The 20,827-nt window shown below is 42.5% G+C and overlaps 1 protein-coding gene across 2 annotated transcripts in view; it reads right to left on the minus strand.

Moving 5' to 3' along the window:
- Positions 1-736: 736 nt before the first annotated feature.
- Positions 737-20,827, minus strand: part of col11a1a (collagen, type XI, alpha 1a) — a 63,999-nt gene continuing 43,908 nt past the window's right edge. For both annotated transcript variants that reach the window (XM_037456531.2, XM_062559304.1), the window contains 26 exons: positions 20,176-20,283; positions 19,931-20,038; positions 19,398-19,451; positions 19,190-19,243; positions 18,902-19,009; positions 16,242-16,295; positions 16,108-16,161; positions 15,850-15,903; positions 15,348-15,401; positions 13,298-13,405; positions 12,935-12,988; positions 12,710-12,763; positions 11,677-11,730; positions 9,211-9,264; positions 8,257-8,364; positions 7,904-7,957; positions 7,601-7,654; positions 6,755-6,862; positions 5,843-5,896; positions 5,719-5,754; positions 5,576-5,629; positions 5,211-5,451; positions 4,594-4,706; positions 4,103-4,171; positions 2,384-2,617; positions 737-2,235 (listed from right to left, as the gene is read on the minus strand). In XM_037456531.2, the coding sequence (XP_037312428.1) occupies positions 2,089-2,235; positions 2,384-2,617; positions 4,103-4,171; positions 4,594-4,706; positions 5,211-5,451; positions 5,576-5,629; positions 5,719-5,754; positions 5,843-5,896; positions 6,755-6,862; positions 7,601-7,654; positions 7,904-7,957; positions 8,257-8,364; positions 9,211-9,264; positions 11,677-11,730; positions 12,710-12,763; positions 12,935-12,988; positions 13,298-13,405; positions 15,348-15,401; positions 15,850-15,903; positions 16,108-16,161; positions 16,242-16,295; positions 18,902-19,009; positions 19,190-19,243; positions 19,398-19,451; positions 19,931-20,038; positions 20,176-20,283 (2,244 nt within the window). In that variant the 3' untranslated portion in view covers positions 737-2,088. The remainder of the gene's footprint in view (positions 2,236-2,383; positions 2,618-4,102; positions 4,172-4,593; positions 4,707-5,210; positions 5,452-5,575; positions 5,630-5,718; positions 5,755-5,842; positions 5,897-6,754; positions 6,863-7,600; positions 7,655-7,903; positions 7,958-8,256; positions 8,365-9,210; positions 9,265-11,676; positions 11,731-12,709; positions 12,764-12,934; positions 12,989-13,297; positions 13,406-15,347; positions 15,402-15,849; positions 15,904-16,107; positions 16,162-16,241; positions 16,296-18,901; positions 19,010-19,189; positions 19,244-19,397; positions 19,452-19,930; positions 20,039-20,175; positions 20,284-20,827) is intronic.

Below are 20,827 nucleotides of genomic sequence, written 5' to 3' on the forward strand. Positions count from 1 at the left end.
AAGATATGGAGTGCTTTGGTAGTCAATAGTACAGGAAAAATAAGGTGAAAATGCACAAAAGATCTTTAAAAAACGCACAGATTAGAATGTGTCAATAGGTGAGATTTAGAGGTTAAATTAGTTATAGAGCTTCAGAGGGGCTGTTAGGCAGATTTATTAATTCATTTATTTTGCAGGGACAATGCACACTAAGGTGTACAGTAAGTGAGCCACAGTTAGCCAAAAAGGCTCATTTCCATCTGCTGTCCCGGGCCAGATGTTTTTAAGACAGCCTAAAATAAAAAATAAAAAACATTAAAAATCTCACAAGGAAAATATAGCTTTAAAGATAGAGCCGGAATAAGTCTTTTGAGAGGTTTGAGTTTTTATGTGAAGATAAGCACCACATATTTACGGGTCACGTGATTGTTGTCACATTAGTATTGGAGGAAACAATCAAAATACTCATGGAGACAATCCTCCCTATTCTACTAGAGCCCATCCCTCCTCTGTATGTTAAGCCTACTGCATATAAATGAAAAAACAACTTATTGGAGTAGGACTTTGTGTGTGTGCTTGTTGATCAGGCAAATAGTGAACTATACCTCACACCTAGCGTTACCTTCTGAGAAGCACGTGAAAATGAGCAGCATATACAGGAACATCTTCATTTCAAGGATTTTCTATGACAAAAAAAAGGAGACATTTTATTTGCGTTTCCATTCATGTAGTCAGAATGAGATGGAACTAATGGGAGATGGTTCTTTATTGATTTAAAGAGTGATGGCATCGCACCAGCCAGAGACTTGATTTAAAGCATTTGACATGTACAGTATAGGTGGATCGACACTAGTCATCTCACACAAACCATTGAGACATTCACTTCACTGTTGTTTAGAATCCAGTTTTTTAATATTTAAATGAACTATAAAAAGCACATCAAAACATTTTCTCATTGTAGTTACAAAAATGGGTCACCTATAGGGCTTCTCATTGCATTCACAGAAGGATTTGAACAGTGGATGTCTAACAGTTAATGTATTTCTCTCTTTAAAAAATCCCCACCCAAATATATAAACTTAATTGCTTAACCAAGGTATATACAGGGCATAGCATCCTTGCATCTTACAGGTTAACAAGAAAGTTTGAGGTATACAACCAAAATAAAAAGCCTGTCAGAAAAATAAACAGAAAAAAATGACAAATAGAATTAAATAAAGGAAAAAGGAATGCCATGATTGCTTCCTACTAGCACAGGAGCACAACATTAGTGGGAGATGTTGCCATACAGGTGCTGCTGTAATACTTCCAGCTGTTTCACCAACGGTCGCAAAACAGCAAATGACCTCAAGCTTTGGACTGTCAATATATACAAAGGGAATTCAGTCTAATTTAGCAAAAGAGAATTGTTTGAATGCTTACTTTATTTGCTTTATGACAAATACACAGTAGGTGTTTGAACAAAAAATATCAATATAAATTTAATGCATTGGATGATGTCTTTAATTTGAACTGTATCTTTTTGAACCAACATTGAAATTAAAGAGCCGGAAGCAGAATCGGATACACATGCAAGTTTTGAAAGTGGATTCAGAAATAACAGTATTGTACAAAATAATAATTACAGTTTTAATTTTTATAATTATCAAAATACACCTTCTTTCTTAGCACCTCTTTATATTTTTGTGTGTTTTGAACAAGCACCATTGTAGTCGTTTTCGTACAGCACCTGGAGAATCCCGAGAGGAGGTCTGTGTCCCCTTATGTCGCCTGACCCCCCCCCCCCCCCCCCCCCCCCTCCTAGGCTACCTCTGATTCCCCCTTCTCGGCCACGCGTTCAAATGTCCTTCACCTTTGCTCCATAACGTGGTTAAGTCATGTGGTTCGAGCCCTACAAGGGCAACAAGTATTTTCCTGGGTTACACGTACATACATGGAAAGACATGTTTGCTACACTCTTAGCTCTTATTCAAAACTTGCATGTGGCATAGAAAAGGGTGGGGGGCTAGAAATGGGGTTTGGTGGTACCCAAAACGTCTCAACTTGACTTTCTTTGCTGGCCCCATCAAGTCCTTTTTTTTTTTTTTTTTTTTTTTTGTCATTTGTTATTTAGCCAAGGAAGCAGACGGGCCCGACTTCAAACCCGAACTTCTGGTTAGGGTCCCCAAAGTCAGTCAACATGACATCGATGATGGGAACCTGATCGATTTTGGGAGTGTTGATCTCCATCACAGTCTTTCCGTAGCCCTTCCTCGTCTGCAACGACAGAGACACACAGATGCCCAGGGACCAATTAGACACGCAAAACGCACAACCCAACCCAAGCTGCCCATCACGTCACTCCGCTTCCTTTTGACCTGAGCTACCGGGGGAACAAAAAAAAAAAGGGTTCCGGGGGCCTTACCGCACAACCGTCTGAGAGCGCCTTGATGTAAGGGTTGTTGTCGTAGGACATCTCCTCGTCGTTGGCGCCCAGGAAGCGCAGCGCCTTGTCGTGGCTGTCGCCGGTGGCGTCGTGCCACGCCACCGACTGGTGGCAGCTGTAGGTAAAGTTCTGCCTGGCCGAGGCCGTCAGTAGTCTGAGGAAGGTCATCTGCACCATGTTTATTGAGCTTCCCTCCGCGTCAACGTAGGAAAGCTGTTGGTGGGCCAAGAGACAGAGGGAGAGTTTAAAGGAAGGGTGCAAACGCGGGGGTCCACGATAAACGTTGGATGCTTTCGTTTCTCTGTTTGTCTGTGCTACTTCACGCCGTCACACACCAGAAACGGCTTCTGTAATAGTACATTCACCGTGCTCTTCGTTATTTCTGTACATCTAATCTTTTGGAGCCCTTTCGGTCATTGACCCTTTACCCCGAAACAGTAAAGCCGGAAATCTATTTCAGAGCCCGAGTGTATTTCACGGGTGATTCTGGCCTTGAGCTGCTGTGACTTGTTTGGGGGAAGGTCGTGTCAGGTGTATTGCTGAGGACAAAGGAGGAAAAGTGTTGAGTGTGAAATTGTTAGAATCAACGCTTCTCTCAAAAGTTGAAAGCGCCGACACCGCAGGCTGAGCACTCAGCCCCTTCTGAACGGACACCTTTCGAATGGGAACTAAACGGTTTATTGTCATTATTGGGGGGGGTCTGTGGTTTATTAATACTGAAGGCAAATAAATTATTACAATTTAATGGTCGAAGCAGCTGAACTCACAATGTTGCTTTGTATAATTTTGTAAGACATTAAGTGTATGTACTGGCCCAAATAATATTGAAATAACTGAGGAACAATTGAAATATGACAAGCGTGTTCAAAATATGGAGGAAGCAAGATACATTAAGTCATCATTGTAATAGCTCTTGTGTGGTAATTAGATGTATGTATGTTTGCATGTGTGTAGGGTGTTTTTTATTTTAATAGCAAACGTGTGTTTGGTAATAAATGTAGGGTAAACTCAAACTCAAACGTCTATTTTGATCTCCTTTAACAGAGCTTGAATCGAGGCCAACGGAACAACTATGACCCCTTTGTGTGAACCTTGATTCTGTACTTTGAAAGCGCTACCAGGAGACGTGCTGTACTGTGCACCTTCTCTCTGATTTCTGACTAAAAGCACACAGAGCTGCTGTTTACTGAGAGGATTTAAACTGTTCAAGGGCAGGGAGAGGTCTACTGGAATGTTAAAATATCAAGGCATTCTGCTTGAATCTTCTGTAATGTTTTATTTATCTTCTTCATATGGAGAGGGCTAAGAATTGTAATGAGTTGTAATGACAATAACTGAAAAGTAGGCACTAGTTCTAAAAGGATGTAGACTATTTCAACTAAAATCTTGTTCTTGGTAAAAGCATGGCCCTTTCACTGTGAATTCTCCCTGCTCTGGTTTAGCCTAAAATATGGACACACCATTAGGCAGTTTGAGAGTTCTTCACGGGAAGCAGCTTTGGGTCACTGCTGCACAATTTCATGGGTCGTGCTGCTATTTGAGCCTATTAACAGCTGCTTGGCATCTTGCAGTGAACCTGCACAGGTACACCGGAGAGATGTGGCAATCTCCATTTAGTTTAAGGACTCAGTGAAGGACTTTCTGTTTTGTGTGGTGAGCGGAAGAAGGTGGATGTAAGAAGAGAAGAAAAACACGTACAATTTTTCCACGCTTAAATTCACTGAACCATGACCCAGGAACTTCCTTGGGCCATGAAGATATTCTGACCTGTGGAAAACAAAACCAGAAAAGGCAGATTAATACGAGAAATTATCTTTGGCATTATGTTTTGATAGATATTATAATGTGAGTATTAAAGTGTTGTAGAAAGCCAAGCCTACGTGTTAGTATCATCGTGTGTCACCTGGGAGCAGAAGATACACCTCTATGCCATTTTAATATCTTTGAAATATTGTTTGCAGAGTCAAATCATTCTGTACTATTGGCTTTTTGGAGTTTCATGGATTGTTTGCACAACTGTGAATATCAAATACATATAAGCTTAGCTCCAGAGCAAATCAAATGGCTGTCTTTGACAACTTCAGCTTCGTGCTGTGCCGTTTATTCTTGTGTTGCTTTGACACGGTGGCTCAATATTTAATGAGAAACGGTGATTAGAAACAGGCAGTTATGAAGCCAAAGTCACTCACTCCATTCGACTTCTTATCTGGATGGATGCAGGTTTCGCCTCCGGCGGTGAAGTTACAGAAGACTTTGAAGGAATCCCCGGAGCAGCCTTGGTTTGGATCAATCCAATATTCACCTACGGAGAACCAAGCACGATCACACACCCGGTTCTACTGGCGTCCACTCAATATGGAATTAAGATATTTTTCAGAAGCGCTTTCCTGTGTGCAATTCTGCAACAAAACATATTCCCTTTTATAAGAAGTAAAATGATGGATGATATCCAGCCATAATATCAGCCTCACGAATCCAGTTTTATACTACTGAGGTCATTTTAAGTAGCCACATATCTACCAAAATAGATGAACCAAAACACACCAAAGGAAAAAATGTGTTTTTACACTGATGAGTCCAATCTTCCCTTAGCCGTGTTCTCAATTATTGTTTTCTTCAGAAGTTTGTCACAAGTATCATTTTTTTTAACCTCAACAAACTTTGAGAAAAATAGAGAGAATGTCTTAATTACAAAAGGTTATAATTACACTGACAAAAGGGAAATGTTCCGTCCATTAAATTGTCTTTCAGCGCCTCTTTGCTTTTACGTCTAGGGTTAGGGTTACTCAGCTTGGATTGAGCTTACCATCAGGGAACTCAGGGTGGCAGAGCTGCAGATCTTTGCATGTCCTGGCAGGGTTGTTTTGTGTGCCCATGGGGTACTTCATGCGTTCAATGTCCTGTTTGAGGTTGTTGAGCGAGCCGAAGATGTCCTCCATGCCCTCGCCGTAGTCCATGACCGCCGCGTCGGCCTGCATGTCACTGGAGCGCTTGGTCTTCTTGGGTGACTGGATGGGCAGGGGCTGGATGACTTCGCCCGGTGGGCCCTGCAGGGTGTGGTGGGAAACGTTTTTTTTAGAGATTTCTTACCAAAAGACTGACCTCAGATGTTCTGCAATGCTACAGTACTGTGACAGTTGGGCGCCAACAGCAGTGGTCTTTGATACTCACGGGAGGACCAGGAGGACCAATTGAACCAGTGTCTCCTTTTGTACCAGCAGGCCCCTGGAAGAAAAATGCATCGAAACATGCCATCTCAGATAAATCCAGCATACGGTCTGAAAATGCATTCGAAAACACCTGATAGTACTCACATTTGAACCCTTGGACCCTTTGGGACCTTGAGGACCCTGTATGAGATGGGACATAGTGAGTCATTATCATCAGGATTGTCATCAAAGTCGAATCTGAATGAACGTCTGAATCAGTGAGACTTACAGGCAGACCAGGGGGTCCTGGGGGACCGAGAGGGCCAGAGGATCCACTGATACCCTGTGAAAAGAAGAGAGGAATGTACAGGTCATATACATATAGAGATATAGAGAGAGAGAGAGAAAGAGGAAAAAGTAGTATTGTGGCACTTGAATACTGAGAGAAAGGAAACAGCTAAATTATACTGGCAAAGGACCAGCGATACGTATTCATAGTTTATCAGCTGCACAGATGCATAACGAGCTGTCGGATAGATGTCTTCATTTGGTAATGAAGAAAAGGCCAAACCAAGGCGAACAATACGAGACCTTTTTTCAGTCCTTAGAATAGAAATGATAAACCGAGTGAAAACTATTTTGAAGCCCTTGTGCTCTGACAAAAGGGGAAATTACAATTTTATTAGGCCTAATGTCCAGATCCTTAATCTAACCCGTCATCTTAAATCAGTAGGCCAGGGCCGTACAGAACCGCGCAGTCAGTTGTTCTGCAATGTTTATTTCCGAATGGTCCTTTATCGAGACCGAGCTTCAACTTCCTGATTGGACGGATTTCTGTTTTGGTGCAGGGCTCAGTTTTGGAGAAAAATATCCATGAAAAGGAAACTCTGTACATAGTTTTTCACAGCAGGCATCAAAAACGCCGAATTTTCAAACGAAAATCGGTGTTGACGGTGCTTTATACGCTTTGAGCTTTACAAACGAACAATCCATCAGAAGCTAAGGCAGCCTGAGTGTTGGGTTTTTGTGGAGATGGTGAGTGGAGAGATGTGCATTGTTGTGCGGGTGAGCTCTGCACTGCGTTGCCTGTTTCGGAGAGTTTCACTCTACAGCAGACTGACTGTGGCAAGACCTTGTGCAACAGTGGAAGGGCAGGAGGGCAAAAAGATCAACGTGCCAATAGGGCGTATCAATTACTTACACCGTCGCCTTTGCCACCGGGAGAGCCTTGGGGCCCGGGCAAACCTCTGTCTCCCTTCTCTCCTTGCTCACCAGAAGGTCCTACCAGGCCCATCAACCCTGGGTGACCCTGTAGGACAAAGACAGTTAAAGACAACAGCAACGTCCCTTTGCTTACTCAAGCTTCAAAGCTACGGCCGACATGTCTGACGTGGGAAAAACTCAAATTGCTTTTCTTCCCCAAAAGCTCCAAATGTACCTGAGAGGCTGTGAAGAGAGATCTTTCCTTACAATATGAATGAACAGGTTTTGTAATTGAAATGTCTAGTCAATTCACAGCAAACAAATGATGACTTTGAAATAGGCCAGCTCTCTTACCCACGCCAACGATGTGACTGCTTTAAAAACGCAGTGCCTTTTAAACTGCTCCCTCTCAAGCCATCGCGTGGGAGGAAATTTAGACGGAGTAATGCGTGCTGTCTGAGTATACTTTGCAGTTATATTTCACCAGCAGATTTGACAGTGGCAGCAAAGAAAAGAGCAGGATTAGGTAGATTAGAGTGATGCATCACGTTTATTCAACCCTGTTGAGCTTTTCCCTTACAGCAAGCTACGTCAAAATCTCATTTTGTTTCCTAAATGATGACGCGTGTGCTATCACAAACGCTGTTTTGTAATTCTAAAAGACGTTTGTTCGATTCGACCGGGGGGAGCATTTTGCTCGTGATGGGAAGCCTTGACTGGAGTCTGAACCTGGATTGCGATCCCAAGGTTCCTTTCACTGCTTTGATGTTTCTCTTGCAGCCTATTTGGAAACCAGGAAATGAAAGAGCTCGCAGCGGGACACAAGGAGAGAGGCGACGCTCACCTTTTCACCTTTAGACCCAGGGTCGCCTTTCAGTCCGGGAAGACCAGGAGGACCCTAAACAACGCAGAAGTTACAAATCCAAATTAGACTACATTTGCCTGATCAGAATAATGTAAGAGAAACATGAAAAGGACAAAAAAAGAAGAAGGATGTCGTAAATTGTAAAGAGGGAAAACTCTTCATTTATTACAGAGAGTACTTCCAGGCAGTATTGTTTCCTTTCTTTAACCTGAATTAAGTCCTCCGACTCCAGCTGGAAGAAGGCATTTGAAAGAGAGGGAGAGTGATATTACACATACTAACCATGGGACCAGGTGGGCCATCTTGTCCTGGGGAGCCGGGCAGTCCTTGTTCACCCTGTAAAAAGGCATTCAGTTGCAGTGAGCGTTATGGCCTCCTGTATTTTCTCTGGCCTGCCATTGATTTGCTGTGCTCAGCCTGATGATTAATAGCCCAAACCGGGGGGGAAAAGAGCACTGGTATAAACAAGCAAAACTAATGTATAAGCCAAATGGGTGTATTGATTATCCGATGAAGTCTATCATCGTGGCTTTTTATGTGTGTTACACTGTGGATGCGTGTCTGTGTTTGAGAGTGAAGCTGCGTGCTTATGCCGTGTATCACAAGGAAAGATCGTCGTTGTAGTTCAGACTTACGACAGGACCAGGGATTCCACGCAGACCCTCTGGACCGGGCTTTCCTGAAGGCCCCTGGGGTCCTACCGGTCCGGTTTTACCCGCTGGACCCTCGGCACCAGCCTCGCCCTGTATGCAAATGTTACGAAAGCATGATAGATATTACACAATTTAGGTGTAATCTTTATTAGGAAAGATTATTTTAGCCGGGGTGACAGGTAAAGGGTTACAAGTAAACAAGAATCGGAGTTATCAAATGAGAAGAAATGCTCCTGTTCCTCCGAATGAGGCTCAGAACGGGCGCATTATACGGCCTATCCCACGATCTTTTCATTTTATGTTCTTGATAAAATGAGTATGGCTACTCGCCCTGTCGGAAGGGCGTCCATATGCAGAGACTGTATAAAGTTTTTGAAAATGAAATATAAAGTTTCCGATGCAAAGTGGTCAGAACTAGATTACTATAATTATTACGACCACAGCGGTAATCTTGTTTTGGGGGAATTTCAAGATTCAGATTTACTAAGGTCATCTTTCAATGCAAATGTAAAAAACTGCAATAGATAAAGCAAAGTTAATAAAACAAACATATCCTAGTAGTAGAGTTTTCCTATATGAGCTGAAATGAGAGCTATGCCATTTACATTCAGCATGCACATGCTGGGGGTGACTGATTCTGCCCATGCACAAAGCAGCAGATCGTAAATATAGATTCAGACACTGATGAAACAAGGAGATTGCTGTCAAACACGGGCTAACAAAGAGAATCTTAATTCGGGTTTGATTGAGACTAAAAAGAGAAAAGCACGACGACTGAATATTTTGGAGCTGGACTGTTTTTTATCATTTTTGAAATGAAGCACAGCCTCTTGATTCATACATTTCCATTAATCCAATAACCTAGTTTTAATGCTTTTAATTAGAATGGGACCATCGGAGACAATCTGGGTAGGGTGAGACGATTGATTTGGTTACCTTAGCGCCCTTCTCTCCTTGCCTGCCCTCTGACCCGGCGGTGCCCGGAGGTCCCTGAGGAGGGTGGAAGGACACTGCTTTAGAGTTTTCAAAACAGCATCAACACGCACAACAACAGTACAACAACAGCATCCTGCGCACTATTAAAGCGCAGTGGTACCCGCGTGGTTGGAGGGCACGCTACGTAACCCCAACGTCCTCGGTTTGATCCCGGCCCGGTTGCCGTGTACCTCTCTTTCTCCCAAATGTTTTCACTGTCCGCCGTCAAATTAAAGTGGAACTGTACAAAAAAATATCTTAAGTGCCTCTTAGCGTTTCAGTTTAATTTGATGAATTGAATTTCATATTCAACATTTTTGTCTTGCCGGGTAAGTACTTGTTGCAGGCTGTCTTCAGAAGGTTTGATAATCTGAAGCTCTTGAATGTGTGCACTGCTTCAGTGAACAAGATCTCTTTGAGAGACTTGTTCTTGTCCGTCACCAAAAACATACGATCCCACAGTGCAACATGAGGTGTTTTCTCTGCGGGATGACACACTCACAAAGCACAGCCTTTCATCAAATACACCGAGGGCTGGCAGGTTGTCTTTGTCTGACTGAGCATTTCTTTCAACTCCATCTCCAGTCGTCCTTGTTCGAAACCACTCTCCATCCAAATTCCATTCTCATCTTCGCCGATGGAAGCCTGAGTGCTATTGACTGAGATGCTAAGATGCGAGCTCGCCCCCCTGTGCTTGATGCTTTCATCTTCCACGGATGTGTACCTCTCACCGGTGGGGGAGAGCCGGGTTCTTGATCAGCAGAAAGAGACATTTCAATAGTGGCAAAACACACAGGAGCTAGAGTCAGTGTGTAGGTGTGTTAGCTGTGTTCTGGTTGCCACGGCACCTTCCTCTGCAGCATCAGATGCTTGAGACACACTTCATCGCTGTACCTAACTGCAGAAAATTGTTATCAGTTTCTTACAACTGGTAAAAGGTAAACAATTAAGAAAAGCAAGATGAGGTTGATAGCTTTTAGATATTTATTTTTTAGAAGCAAAGTTAGATATATATCCCGAGCTAGGGAGATTATTATCTAGAAGTTGCTGCTATGCTGAGTGGACTTGTTCAGAATCAGAGGCAGTGCTGGAGAGATTTAAGGATTGTTGCAATTTTCTGCACCATGGGCCAACATATCCTAAACAACTTGCTGTGGAATTATGTATTCAAGGCAGCAGCCTGTCTGGAAGCAGCCGGGATCATCTTGGGTCCTTTTTATTTCTCCCAGCGATTAAATAACTATGAGTGATAAAACAGTCCTTTTCCTTACCATAATCCCTAGGCCATTTGGTTCAGCAGTGAAGCTGATACCATGCTAAATACTGACGATGTAAAATTCATTGGGCATATTAGAAAAGCAATCAACCCTGGTTTAAAAATGCATGACATGTCGTTCTTTGAAAGGCACCCAGTCACTTGAGATTATGACTTTTCTTTCAAATTCAGGAGAACGGCTGCTACATTTTCATGTGGACATTATATTGGAAATATGTTAATGTCCCACACCAGATGTGTGCATTCAAAGAGTAGCTTACTGGCTTTGATATTTCACCCGGCTATCTCCACCTCCTACTGTAGGATACTGGATAGAGGGGGAAATCATAGCTCACTGCTGTGTCCAAAGTCACTCGCTCATTAACTTCTTCCTTTGAGCTTTTGAGCTATTTTGTGATTGCATTTGTAACCCCGTCAAGTAGAATCCTAAGTTTTACAAAACGGCCCAGTGATGATTGTCGCATGGCAATTGTAACTAAAGGGCTCCATTTCAGAAACGTCACGACTTCTTAACGCACTTCACCACGTCCATGTTGTGCCTTTGTTTTACTCGGACTGTCAGTCAAGCGGCCATGGATCAATAATGTGTCAGATTGGCCACATCTCTCTCGCTTTCTTCCCACTGCCGCCGATGAGTTTTGAATTCATCCATCCTTGCTCCTGCTATTTCTAGGTAAACCTTTTCAATTTCTTGCTGGGGGAAAAACAAAAAAGATTCACGATTCTCCCGTCCTGTCATTCCATTCTGAATGGGCTTTGAGGGAGATTTCTTTGCAGACAGCACAACGGCTTAACCTCTTAAATCTCCCACTTTGTTTTCCCCACTCTCCTTTTAATGAAAATGAATTTCTGCAGCTTGACTGCCAGAATGGAGTTGTTGAGGAGGAGTTGTTGCCAAGCAGGGCTGGATCTGTTGGCCATGAGACCAAGAGAACAAAGCTAACAGATGCACACTCCCTTCTTTCTTTTCAGAAAAAGGCCTTAGATATTTCACAATGGCTTTTGGGGTCCTGCTTTTAACACTAAGAAAAGCTTTGGTCAGCAAGAGCTTTCATGTCCAGACAGCTCACTCGTGTAATGATGAAATGGCAACGATAAAAACCATCCAAATGGCCCATCTCAGGATGTTTAATGAAATCCTGCAGACTTACTCTCTTGCCAGGTGGTCCAGGTGGGCCAGCTTCTCCTGATGGACCTGGGGGTCCCTGAAACAAGCAAGCAGAGAGGAGACGCATGATGCCATTATAGATGATGCAACAAGTTGTTGTTGGGCTAATAAGTGAGTCGGTGCTGGTAAGAATTTAGATGAGAGAGCAAAATGCTTCGGTGAATCTCTTGTTATGTCTGCCAGAAAGACAATAACACACAGAGAGAGTCCAGAGGAGTTAAAACTAAGTTGGATGAGTCCCTGCCTGAAACAACGCGTACTGTGATTCAGTCTCTTTCAATTCTCTCTAAGTCAATTGCGAGTAATCAACCTGGTGTTGTATCCTTTGCATTGGTAAATATTTGACAGAACCTAAAAGTGAAGCCACCAACTGAGCTTGTTTATAGGTTGAGTGCCCAGGTGGATGGAAATGTACGCCATTAAAATAACACCGAGCCACAATATAAAGTTAAACATAGTTTGATATACCTTCCGAGTACAATTTCCCACCTGAGCGTTTCAGCGTTGCAATCATGAATCATCATTCATTCAAAACTAAAACGTGCCACATTACTGGAGTTAAGAAAAATATTTCTGTGTTTTTCTTTGGCAATAGCAAAGGCTCATTTACATTTATGAATGTTAATAAGAGGTGTGATTAATTGTGCTCACAGATCATTATTCTAGAACATCATGGTTTGGCTTTTATTTCTAATCAAACTTAATGAATCTGCAGAGCAGATATGTTGATTGATCCTGCAGCCAAGAGTATGTGGTGAATATAATGATTTATGCTGCAGTGTAAAATTCTGACAAGATACAATTACATCTTTAATTGCATACAACATTTTGATATAATATAAATTGAACAGAAATAACATGCAATCAAACTCATTTGTGGGAAGCAGCTGATTACTAGGAAAGTGTGATTTCATAAGAGGTTTGTAAAATGTCCTTCCAGTGATGTGCATATAGTCCATAATATATACTCATGCAGTCGTTTGTTCTGTCTAAATAATGAAAATACAACAACTTACCGCCTGACCGGCCTCACCATCCTCTCCTTTCTCTCCTGATTCTCCATCAGTGCCCTGTAAGAGAGAGATGTGCTGGTTGGATAATGTCTGTCGCTTGAAATATTTATCCTATACTTAATCCATTATACTGTTTCATTTGTGGATGATTCACAATACAAAAAACTAAATCATTTACTGCATACGGGCGGAGATGGGGTGATTATTGCTTCAGGATTTAATACTCACAGCAACGCCTGGCTCTCCAGGAGGACCAGGGTCTCCAGGGAATCCAACAGGTCCCTGTAATGGAGACATATGAAAGTGCATCAGTGTAGCAAAAGAAACAAGATACAGGTATTAAGGACATGTTTAGGAATTTGACAGTGGTTTAGTCCTGGCGTAGCCGGTAACGACTGTTGAAAGCAATTTCATGCAAAAAAGTGTCTCTGCATGCCATCACTACGCAGGTATGAAATATCATCCCATCAATAAAAAGGCTTGTAAGTTCTTGAATATGTGGTAAAATAAAATCGCCTTTTGTTTAAAGCGGTACACTGCAGCCTGTTAGAAGTGACAGAAAACATTTGGAGATCCTCTTGGAAGACTTACAGGGTTTCCCTTTGGACCGTCATCTCCAGGTGGTCCTTTGGCACCCGCAGGTCCAGCGGCTCCAGGGGGACCAGCCTCTCCTTTCTCTCCCCTCTCGCCTTTGGGTCCCTACAGTGACGGGGGGTTGGGGGCATGCATTATATCAGTACCGTACCACAGGGTGCAGCAAAAGGCAGTCTTCAAGGAAGCCTAACGGGGGGGGGGGATCAAAATTGACGTGCGGACAAATCCTGCTGGGAGCAATTTTACCAAGAATCGATCTCCGTGTGTGGAACAAAGAGCGACAACAACAACTCCGGCTGGTCCGCAGTGCAGATGTGAAATGAGACCAAGGTTTTTTTTTTTCCAGCATCATGAGCTCTTAGATATGATGTTGTTAATGTGCCTGCCCACTCTTTTTCTTATATTATAAAGCTCCTTTGCTTCGATGCGTCAAGGAACGAGGCGGATGGTCTGAAATGAGATTCTGTGTAAAGGGGACGAGTTGAATAAGAGGATATCCTGTATGTTCCCCTTTTCTGGCCTTATTTTAACTTTGACTTGTTCTGTTCAACTCTAGAATCTCCTTACAAGATGACAAACACAAGATGTCGTTTTTAAATATTTGGCTAAAGCAATAATTTAATTACTGTTTAAGATGTTAATCTGATGTTTTTACTGCACAAACAAAGAAAAATGTCAAAGTACGGTAACATCCACATCTTAACACTTTTAGTATTTTTATTTATGCACGTGGATTTAACTATGCTACATGTGTGTTTGTCTTATGTTGTCTAGCATTGTGAACGTTATCAAATTAATGCTAAAGTCAGCTTCGAGCTGAATTAAAATATAAAATGTTTTGCAGCTATCACGTTGAACATTTCATATTTCTATTTCTATTCTATTCATTTTGGTTAATAGTAACTAAAATTAAAAAAAAATGTCTGCGATGTATTGGTTATAGCTGAGATAGTGTTGTCCCAATACCATCAGTGCTAAATGTGAAACCAGAATAACTGAAAGCCATTGGCTTCAGATGTGCTTATGATGAGGGTCTTCAGCTGCACAGTGACTTTGGAAATGTCAATGACACCAGCGGTTTGATGGGAAATAGCAGGGGACATTATGAATGCTTGTAATCACGCTCCTCTGCCACTCCCACTGGAGATGGGCCATCTTTTCAATCTGCTGCTGTACCTCGATAATGATAAACGAGTCAGCAGAGCTAATAGAGCCATCAATGACGGCTGTTTGGTAGATGTTGAAAAAAGCTAATCAAATGGTGGTAGATCTCTCTCTCTCTCTCTGGCAATAACCCGGAAAAGCACACGAATATGGTACATTTGCAAGAAACATTTAGTAATCTCCTTGTGTAATATTGGACATTCACTATGCAAACACTGCACTACAACAGAACAATCCAAATGTAATGTTCTGAAGGGGATTTATAAAAGTTTCAGAGTCCTTCACTTCTGCACCTTTTGTAGCCATAAAAACAGGGTGAATCACAGCTAAAAGCTGTACTCAGCAAAATGGGTGTCTAGTGTGTTGATGCCCACTTGCTTCATGGTGGCTGCAATGATTGCTCTTTAGGACAGAAGCACCATGCCGTATCCTCCTGGTAATTACGTCTTAAGAGTCCTGCAAGGGACTCAAATTGGCCGAACACGTGCACGTGGGGTGCGAAGCAGAAGAGCCACGCAGAGATGAACGACCTCCCTCAATGTAAGGAGTGATTAGTTTGAGTGTGATGAATACAAAGTGTCACACTAAAGCAAAAAAAAACCTTGCACCGTAGTGCCTGAACTGCTCTCAGGGTGATAACCTTCACATATATGTTCCTGATGTTCCTCATAGTGTCGCTTACCTTACATATAGAGCTTCTATTCAAAATGTTTTCATACTATTCCTGCAAAGGATTGGTTTTACGCTAACGACTGTTAATCTAAAACATCTAACAAATCTAATAAAATGCAACACACACACCTGGTGGCACGTACATACATAAGGATATACAAACATTACACAATCCTGGAACACAGCAATAAGTCAATCAGAGCTCACTTACCCCGGTTCCAGCCTCTCCGGGTGGTCCTGGGTTTCCGGCCTCACCTTGTTCACCCTGCGGTTGGACAAATGTCAAGTGTCCGGATGATAAACCTTGCTTATGAATGCAGATGCAGCATTTGCAAAGCCTACAAAACAAGTCTTACACACTAACACTTCATGATGCTATTGACACAAGCCAATAACTCCAGTAGAAACAAGGGGGTTCAAAGCTGCTGTTTAACAAGTGACCCCCTTAAAGGGGTCTGTGGCCCTTCATTCTTCATACTCCAGAATCATTTAACTGCCGAGCCAAATGGCCGTAAAAGGCACAAATCTTGTTGGAAGCCTTGTAAAGTAGACATTAATAGTGGCAAGGCACTAAGTCGGACAAAAAGCCTTGGCATAGGAGACGAAGGGACGGCATGTGGTAACAAAAGGGGGCAGCTGGATGGTCCGTGGTGGGCAAGACCAGCAATTTCTCACTTAATACGCAAAATGGCGTTAGACAGACAGACTCGTACCTTCTCCCCCACAGATCCCATGGGGCCCACACCACCTGGAGGGCCTTGTGGACCCTGTAGCGAGGAATAAAGAAAGAGTTGAGTCAACATCCGTCCCCTTAGGAGAAGACACCCGATGATGTTCAGGCAATGCAAGAGCGATGAGACGATGTCACTAGAGATGAAGCTGAGTTTATTTGACATCGACCAAGTCATTTTCAGTGCACGCAGGTGATAACATTCATGCAAACACATTGCTAATCCACTACCCATACGTACATCAGCTCCGCTAGGACCCTGAGGACCTCTGGGACCAGGAGGACCAGGAGGGCCCTTCACAAAAGAAACACAGTGTTGTTAAAGGGCACTAAACTATTATAAGAGTGCTTACAGGAAACAGACGAGGATCTTACCATGGGGCCCACGTCACCGTTCTCTCCCTTCTCGCCAGGGGGTCCAGGAAGCCCCTGAGGAAAACAAAAAGGAATACATAATTATATTTTCAGAAAAGAAAATAATTACGTTAAAAGCAGAAGGTGATGAATACATTTCGATGTTATTCTCAATTTACGTGATTGAAACAAATGTTTCTGCACGATATTTAATTTTTTTCAATTTGATTTGACTACTGCGACACATGTAGGGATGCACCGAAATATTAAATATATCTGTTGGGAACAACATGCATAAATGAATTGCTTGAATCCATGCTTTAAGTGCATTCTAGTCCTACTCTGTTAAATTGCATATTCAATGAATAAGCTGTGCAGGACTCCACCCGAATCAGATCATACCATGAAAAAACAATCAATGTCTTGTACCCAAAATGAATTAATAATCAAACAAAATGTAGTCATTTGAATTCTTGTCCATAGATAACATTCACATTTTTGGGAAAGTGCTCCTTGAATGAGGTGCGAGACATGGAAGGCAAAGTAGTTTTTTTAAGGTAGCATGCTTTTCTGTTTAAGTTTCCTTATGCACACTCCTATCTGCGAAGGGCAGATTAATAAATGATTACCCACTAACATGTAAGACAAGACCCCTCTGCTGTTTGCTTTCCCTTTTTGTAGTCAGTAACGGCTTCTTCTGAACTCAAAGGCGTAGGCGGATATCCAGCTCACTCATGCATGGCAAATGAGCAGTAAGGTCGAGACCTCATATGTGCGTTTGCTCCCTGACATTTCTGCCGGTAATTGCTGTGATTAAATTGCCGTACCTGCTTCGCCTTCTGTAAGTACATGTGTGTGTGTATTTGTTCTCGATTCAGATTCAAATTGCCATCAGTGTGACACGTAGGGTTGCGAGAGAGGATTAAAATAATTCCTTCCTCCAAATGTGCTTAAAACATAGACTCTTTGTGTGTGTGCGCATTGCGCTAGAACTAAGCGTGTGTGTGTGTAGTTCTTTGCTCGCAAGTATTTTCCGCGGGTCCTAAAAAGTGTTTGTAGCTGCATGCTGATTCCTTCCCATGCTGTGAAATCTCATCTGTGTAAAGGTCTCCTCTAGTCTGAGATCATTAGTGGGGCTTCTAATTATGCAGCATGGTAAATACGCTCAATGAGGAACTGACTATCGAGCAGGTCAGTCCACACAATTAATGGAATGGCGATGGAAAGTGAATTACTACCAATTAAAAGTCCATTGAATGCAACCCGGCGGAGATAGGATAGTACCTTGGAACGATGAGTAGTAGTCTATGTATTTTCATCAAGATAATGACCCCTATCTCTGCTGTAAACTCTCATGAAATCAAGCATGGAATCACTAAAGAAATGAGTTATTACGGATGGGAAGGTCTTATCTCATTTAGTTTCTATCGCTGTGATACAAAACATAATTAGCCTGGTTGTCGTTTGGATTGGTTCATATGTTTTACGGTATTTGTTGTTTACACTAATACTATCTTCCATAGTTTCGGTCTGTCCTTGGATGGGTGGTTCTACAGAACCAGGCGCCTATGCACACCATAACATGCTGCATAGCTGAACAGCAGAATGCCTCAGAGATCATAAAGCCTTTTTCTAGTGGAGATGGAGAATGGATATTGCCGTGGAATGAAGGGAAGGGGAGTCCTCCTTTGTTGGCGCTGTCACGTGAGGTGAATTGGATGTCACACTGTGTTGTGTTTCCACCCAGTTTGGAATGGCATCCTTTGATGTCATCACTAGAAGCTGATACGGCTACTAAAGGCGGTGAGTAAATAAAAACACATATTGTTCACCCTCTTGTAGGTGGTTATTCCGTTATTATTGTACGTATTCTGTTTGTTGCAGTCCTCTGTTCTTTTTTTCCCATCCTGTATTCATGCTTAATCAGCTCTTCCTTCCCTTGTAACAGGCAATTATTGGACGGTATGGTATTGCCAAGCAGTTCATTGAATGAGATGAATGAATGAATGAAAGCTCTTTTATGTCTTTAGAAAAATAATTGAAACAATCACTCAAGAAAAACAAAACGCCGTCACGTCCTATGACCCATAGGACCAAAGTTACAGGCTGCAAGACTACAGAAGAGAAATACTATCAGCACACAGCAGAGCTACGATGGCAGTATGGCAAATATAAAGCTTAAATGGCCATTAAAATTGTCCAATAATGTCTTGTTTCATGTCACTGACGCGCATTCTACAATGAAACACCAGCACAAAAAAGAAGCATTACCAAACTGTAGTTAGTGGATCCTATATTTATGACCCATTACTTATATTACACTATAAATTGTAGAATAAGTCTTTAGAACTGAATGTGGCACTAAAAGCTTTGTAAGACAACTATTCTATCCATATCTATTCATCATTTTTTTTCTTTGCGCACATTCATTTCGCACAGGTTCTTTATTTTAAACACTGCAGCCTTTGTTCATATTGTGTATCTCAACCCAATATCCTCAATCATCTCAAATTATGATTTCAGGCCTCAGTGTACCCTTAAATTTCACACAAATAACAGCAACTACATAGCACTATGGTAAAATAAATGAACTTCATTGTGACTCACAGCATGCAGCACATGATACAGACTTTCAATACTGCGAGTTGTTCTAGATGGCGTATGAGGTGAATGGTACTGACCTGCAGACCGATGGGACCGGGAGGTCCAGGGAAACCTCTGGAGCCTTCATCTCCCTTCTGTCCAAACATACCCTGCTGTCCTCTGGGACCAGGCTCTCCATCAGCTCCCTGAGAAAACGCAGACACATTTGAACAATTATTTTATGTCCACGCGGAGAAGATACATGCGCATTAATATGAAACATACTGTAGAAGTGCCAAATTCAAGGCTCAGCAGTCTTCCCAAAATACTATAGAGGCTGCAAGGACATAAGCAGCAGCTCATGTGGAGCCGACAATTGTACTCACAGCAGGACCAGGGGCACCTATGGGACCTTGGAGACCAGCAGGGCCCGGAGGACCCTGATCAAGAAACAAAAAAGGAACACACATGTGAAAGTGCTGCCTTGTTAAGTGTAGAAACAAAATCATTTAGAAAAATCACCAACTTCTAAATCATAATTGTGAGGAATTGATGTATTCGAGAAAGGAATGGACGTTGATTGCCATGGTGTACCTGTTCTCCCTTGTCGGCTTTGCTTCCTTTCTGACCAGGCTCTCCAACCTCTCCCTGGGACAGAGGAAAGCACACACATCAAATATGTCTCAGCTTAGCTTCACTTCTTCTCTCAATATGAACCATATATGAGAAGACCATTGACAAGCTTCACCAAAAATTAAAAACAAACCACCCTTATCTGCATTTCAAAAATGCCCATGTGAGGTTTTTTTAACCGCCTTCTATCTCCTCTGCAGAGGTATCTGTTTGGCTGCTCAATAGAATGCCCTATGGTGACCTCGAGGAGCACAATGATTGCAAGAAGTAGAACCAGCAACCGTTTTCCCCTTTTTTACATCTCCTCCAAATGCGTTTGCTGGCGCATTTGTGATGGAAAGAGGAACATATTTCCCATGCAGATGGCCTGAGTATGAACATGGGGATGAAGATTGATTTGCCTTCTGGTTTAGTCCCAAAACATCCATCCCAGTTTGGGAATGGAAAAAAGAGCTGTAACTGGGCCAACGCGATGAGATGGCTGAGTGACTGACCTTGTCACCATCCTCTCCAGGTGGACCCTGGGGTCCAGCAGGACCGGGTAGACCAACAGGACCCTGGACACCATCGCGGCCGGCAGGACCCTGAGGTCCTTTTTCACCCTAGAAGATCCAAGACATTTGTTTAGATTATATTTAATAAACTAAAACCAGCAAAAAGTCAAAGAAAGTAAAATAATAAAGAAGAAGAAAGAAAAAAAAATTGTTTCGGCAACTGCAGCAAAGACATAAATACTTACAGGTGCTCCCTTCTCTCCAGCAGGACCTGGGGGCCCCTGAGGACCAGGTCTACCAGATAGACCTATTGGACCCGCTGAGCCAGCATGACCTCTTTCACCAGGAGAACCCTGTGGGAGTGAAAAAGGAGATGAAGCCATTTTTCTTGTTAGGAAGGAAACATTTGTTCAAGGTGTTGAGTCTGAAGATCAGAATATGCTGAACAATAACTTTTTCCATTAAGACATCTACAAAGCAAGAACCAACTGAGTCCAACTGCTAATGGATCGACACACACACGAACCCCCTTTTCCGAGGAGAACCAGCCAAAGCAACCCAAAGTAACAGGTGGCATTGAAGTTCTAACACAGCAGTGCTGCTCCATGGTCTGCTGCCGGAGAGCTGACGTCTCGGCGGCTATAAGCTCCTTAAAGTGCTTTCCTGAGGGAAGGAGGACGCTGTTGTACTTCAGTGGCCATATACAGGAAATTAGTGTTCACCTAAATCCGTGGAGATGTTGAGAGATATATCTATCTATATCTTTGCTGCACCGAATTAACTCAAGGAGTCTTGATGAATACAGATGTTTTGATGCATCATTATCATTTGCACTGCTATTCTATACTACTCCCATAATCACTGTCATTGACGGAGGCTTTTAGATTCTGTTAATAA

Source organism: Pungitius pungitius, chromosome 19 (genome assembly GCF_949316345.1).
Source record: "Pungitius pungitius chromosome 19, fPunPun2.1, whole genome shotgun sequence".
NCBI lineage: Eukaryota > Metazoa > Chordata > Actinopteri > Perciformes > Gasterosteidae > Pungitius > Pungitius pungitius.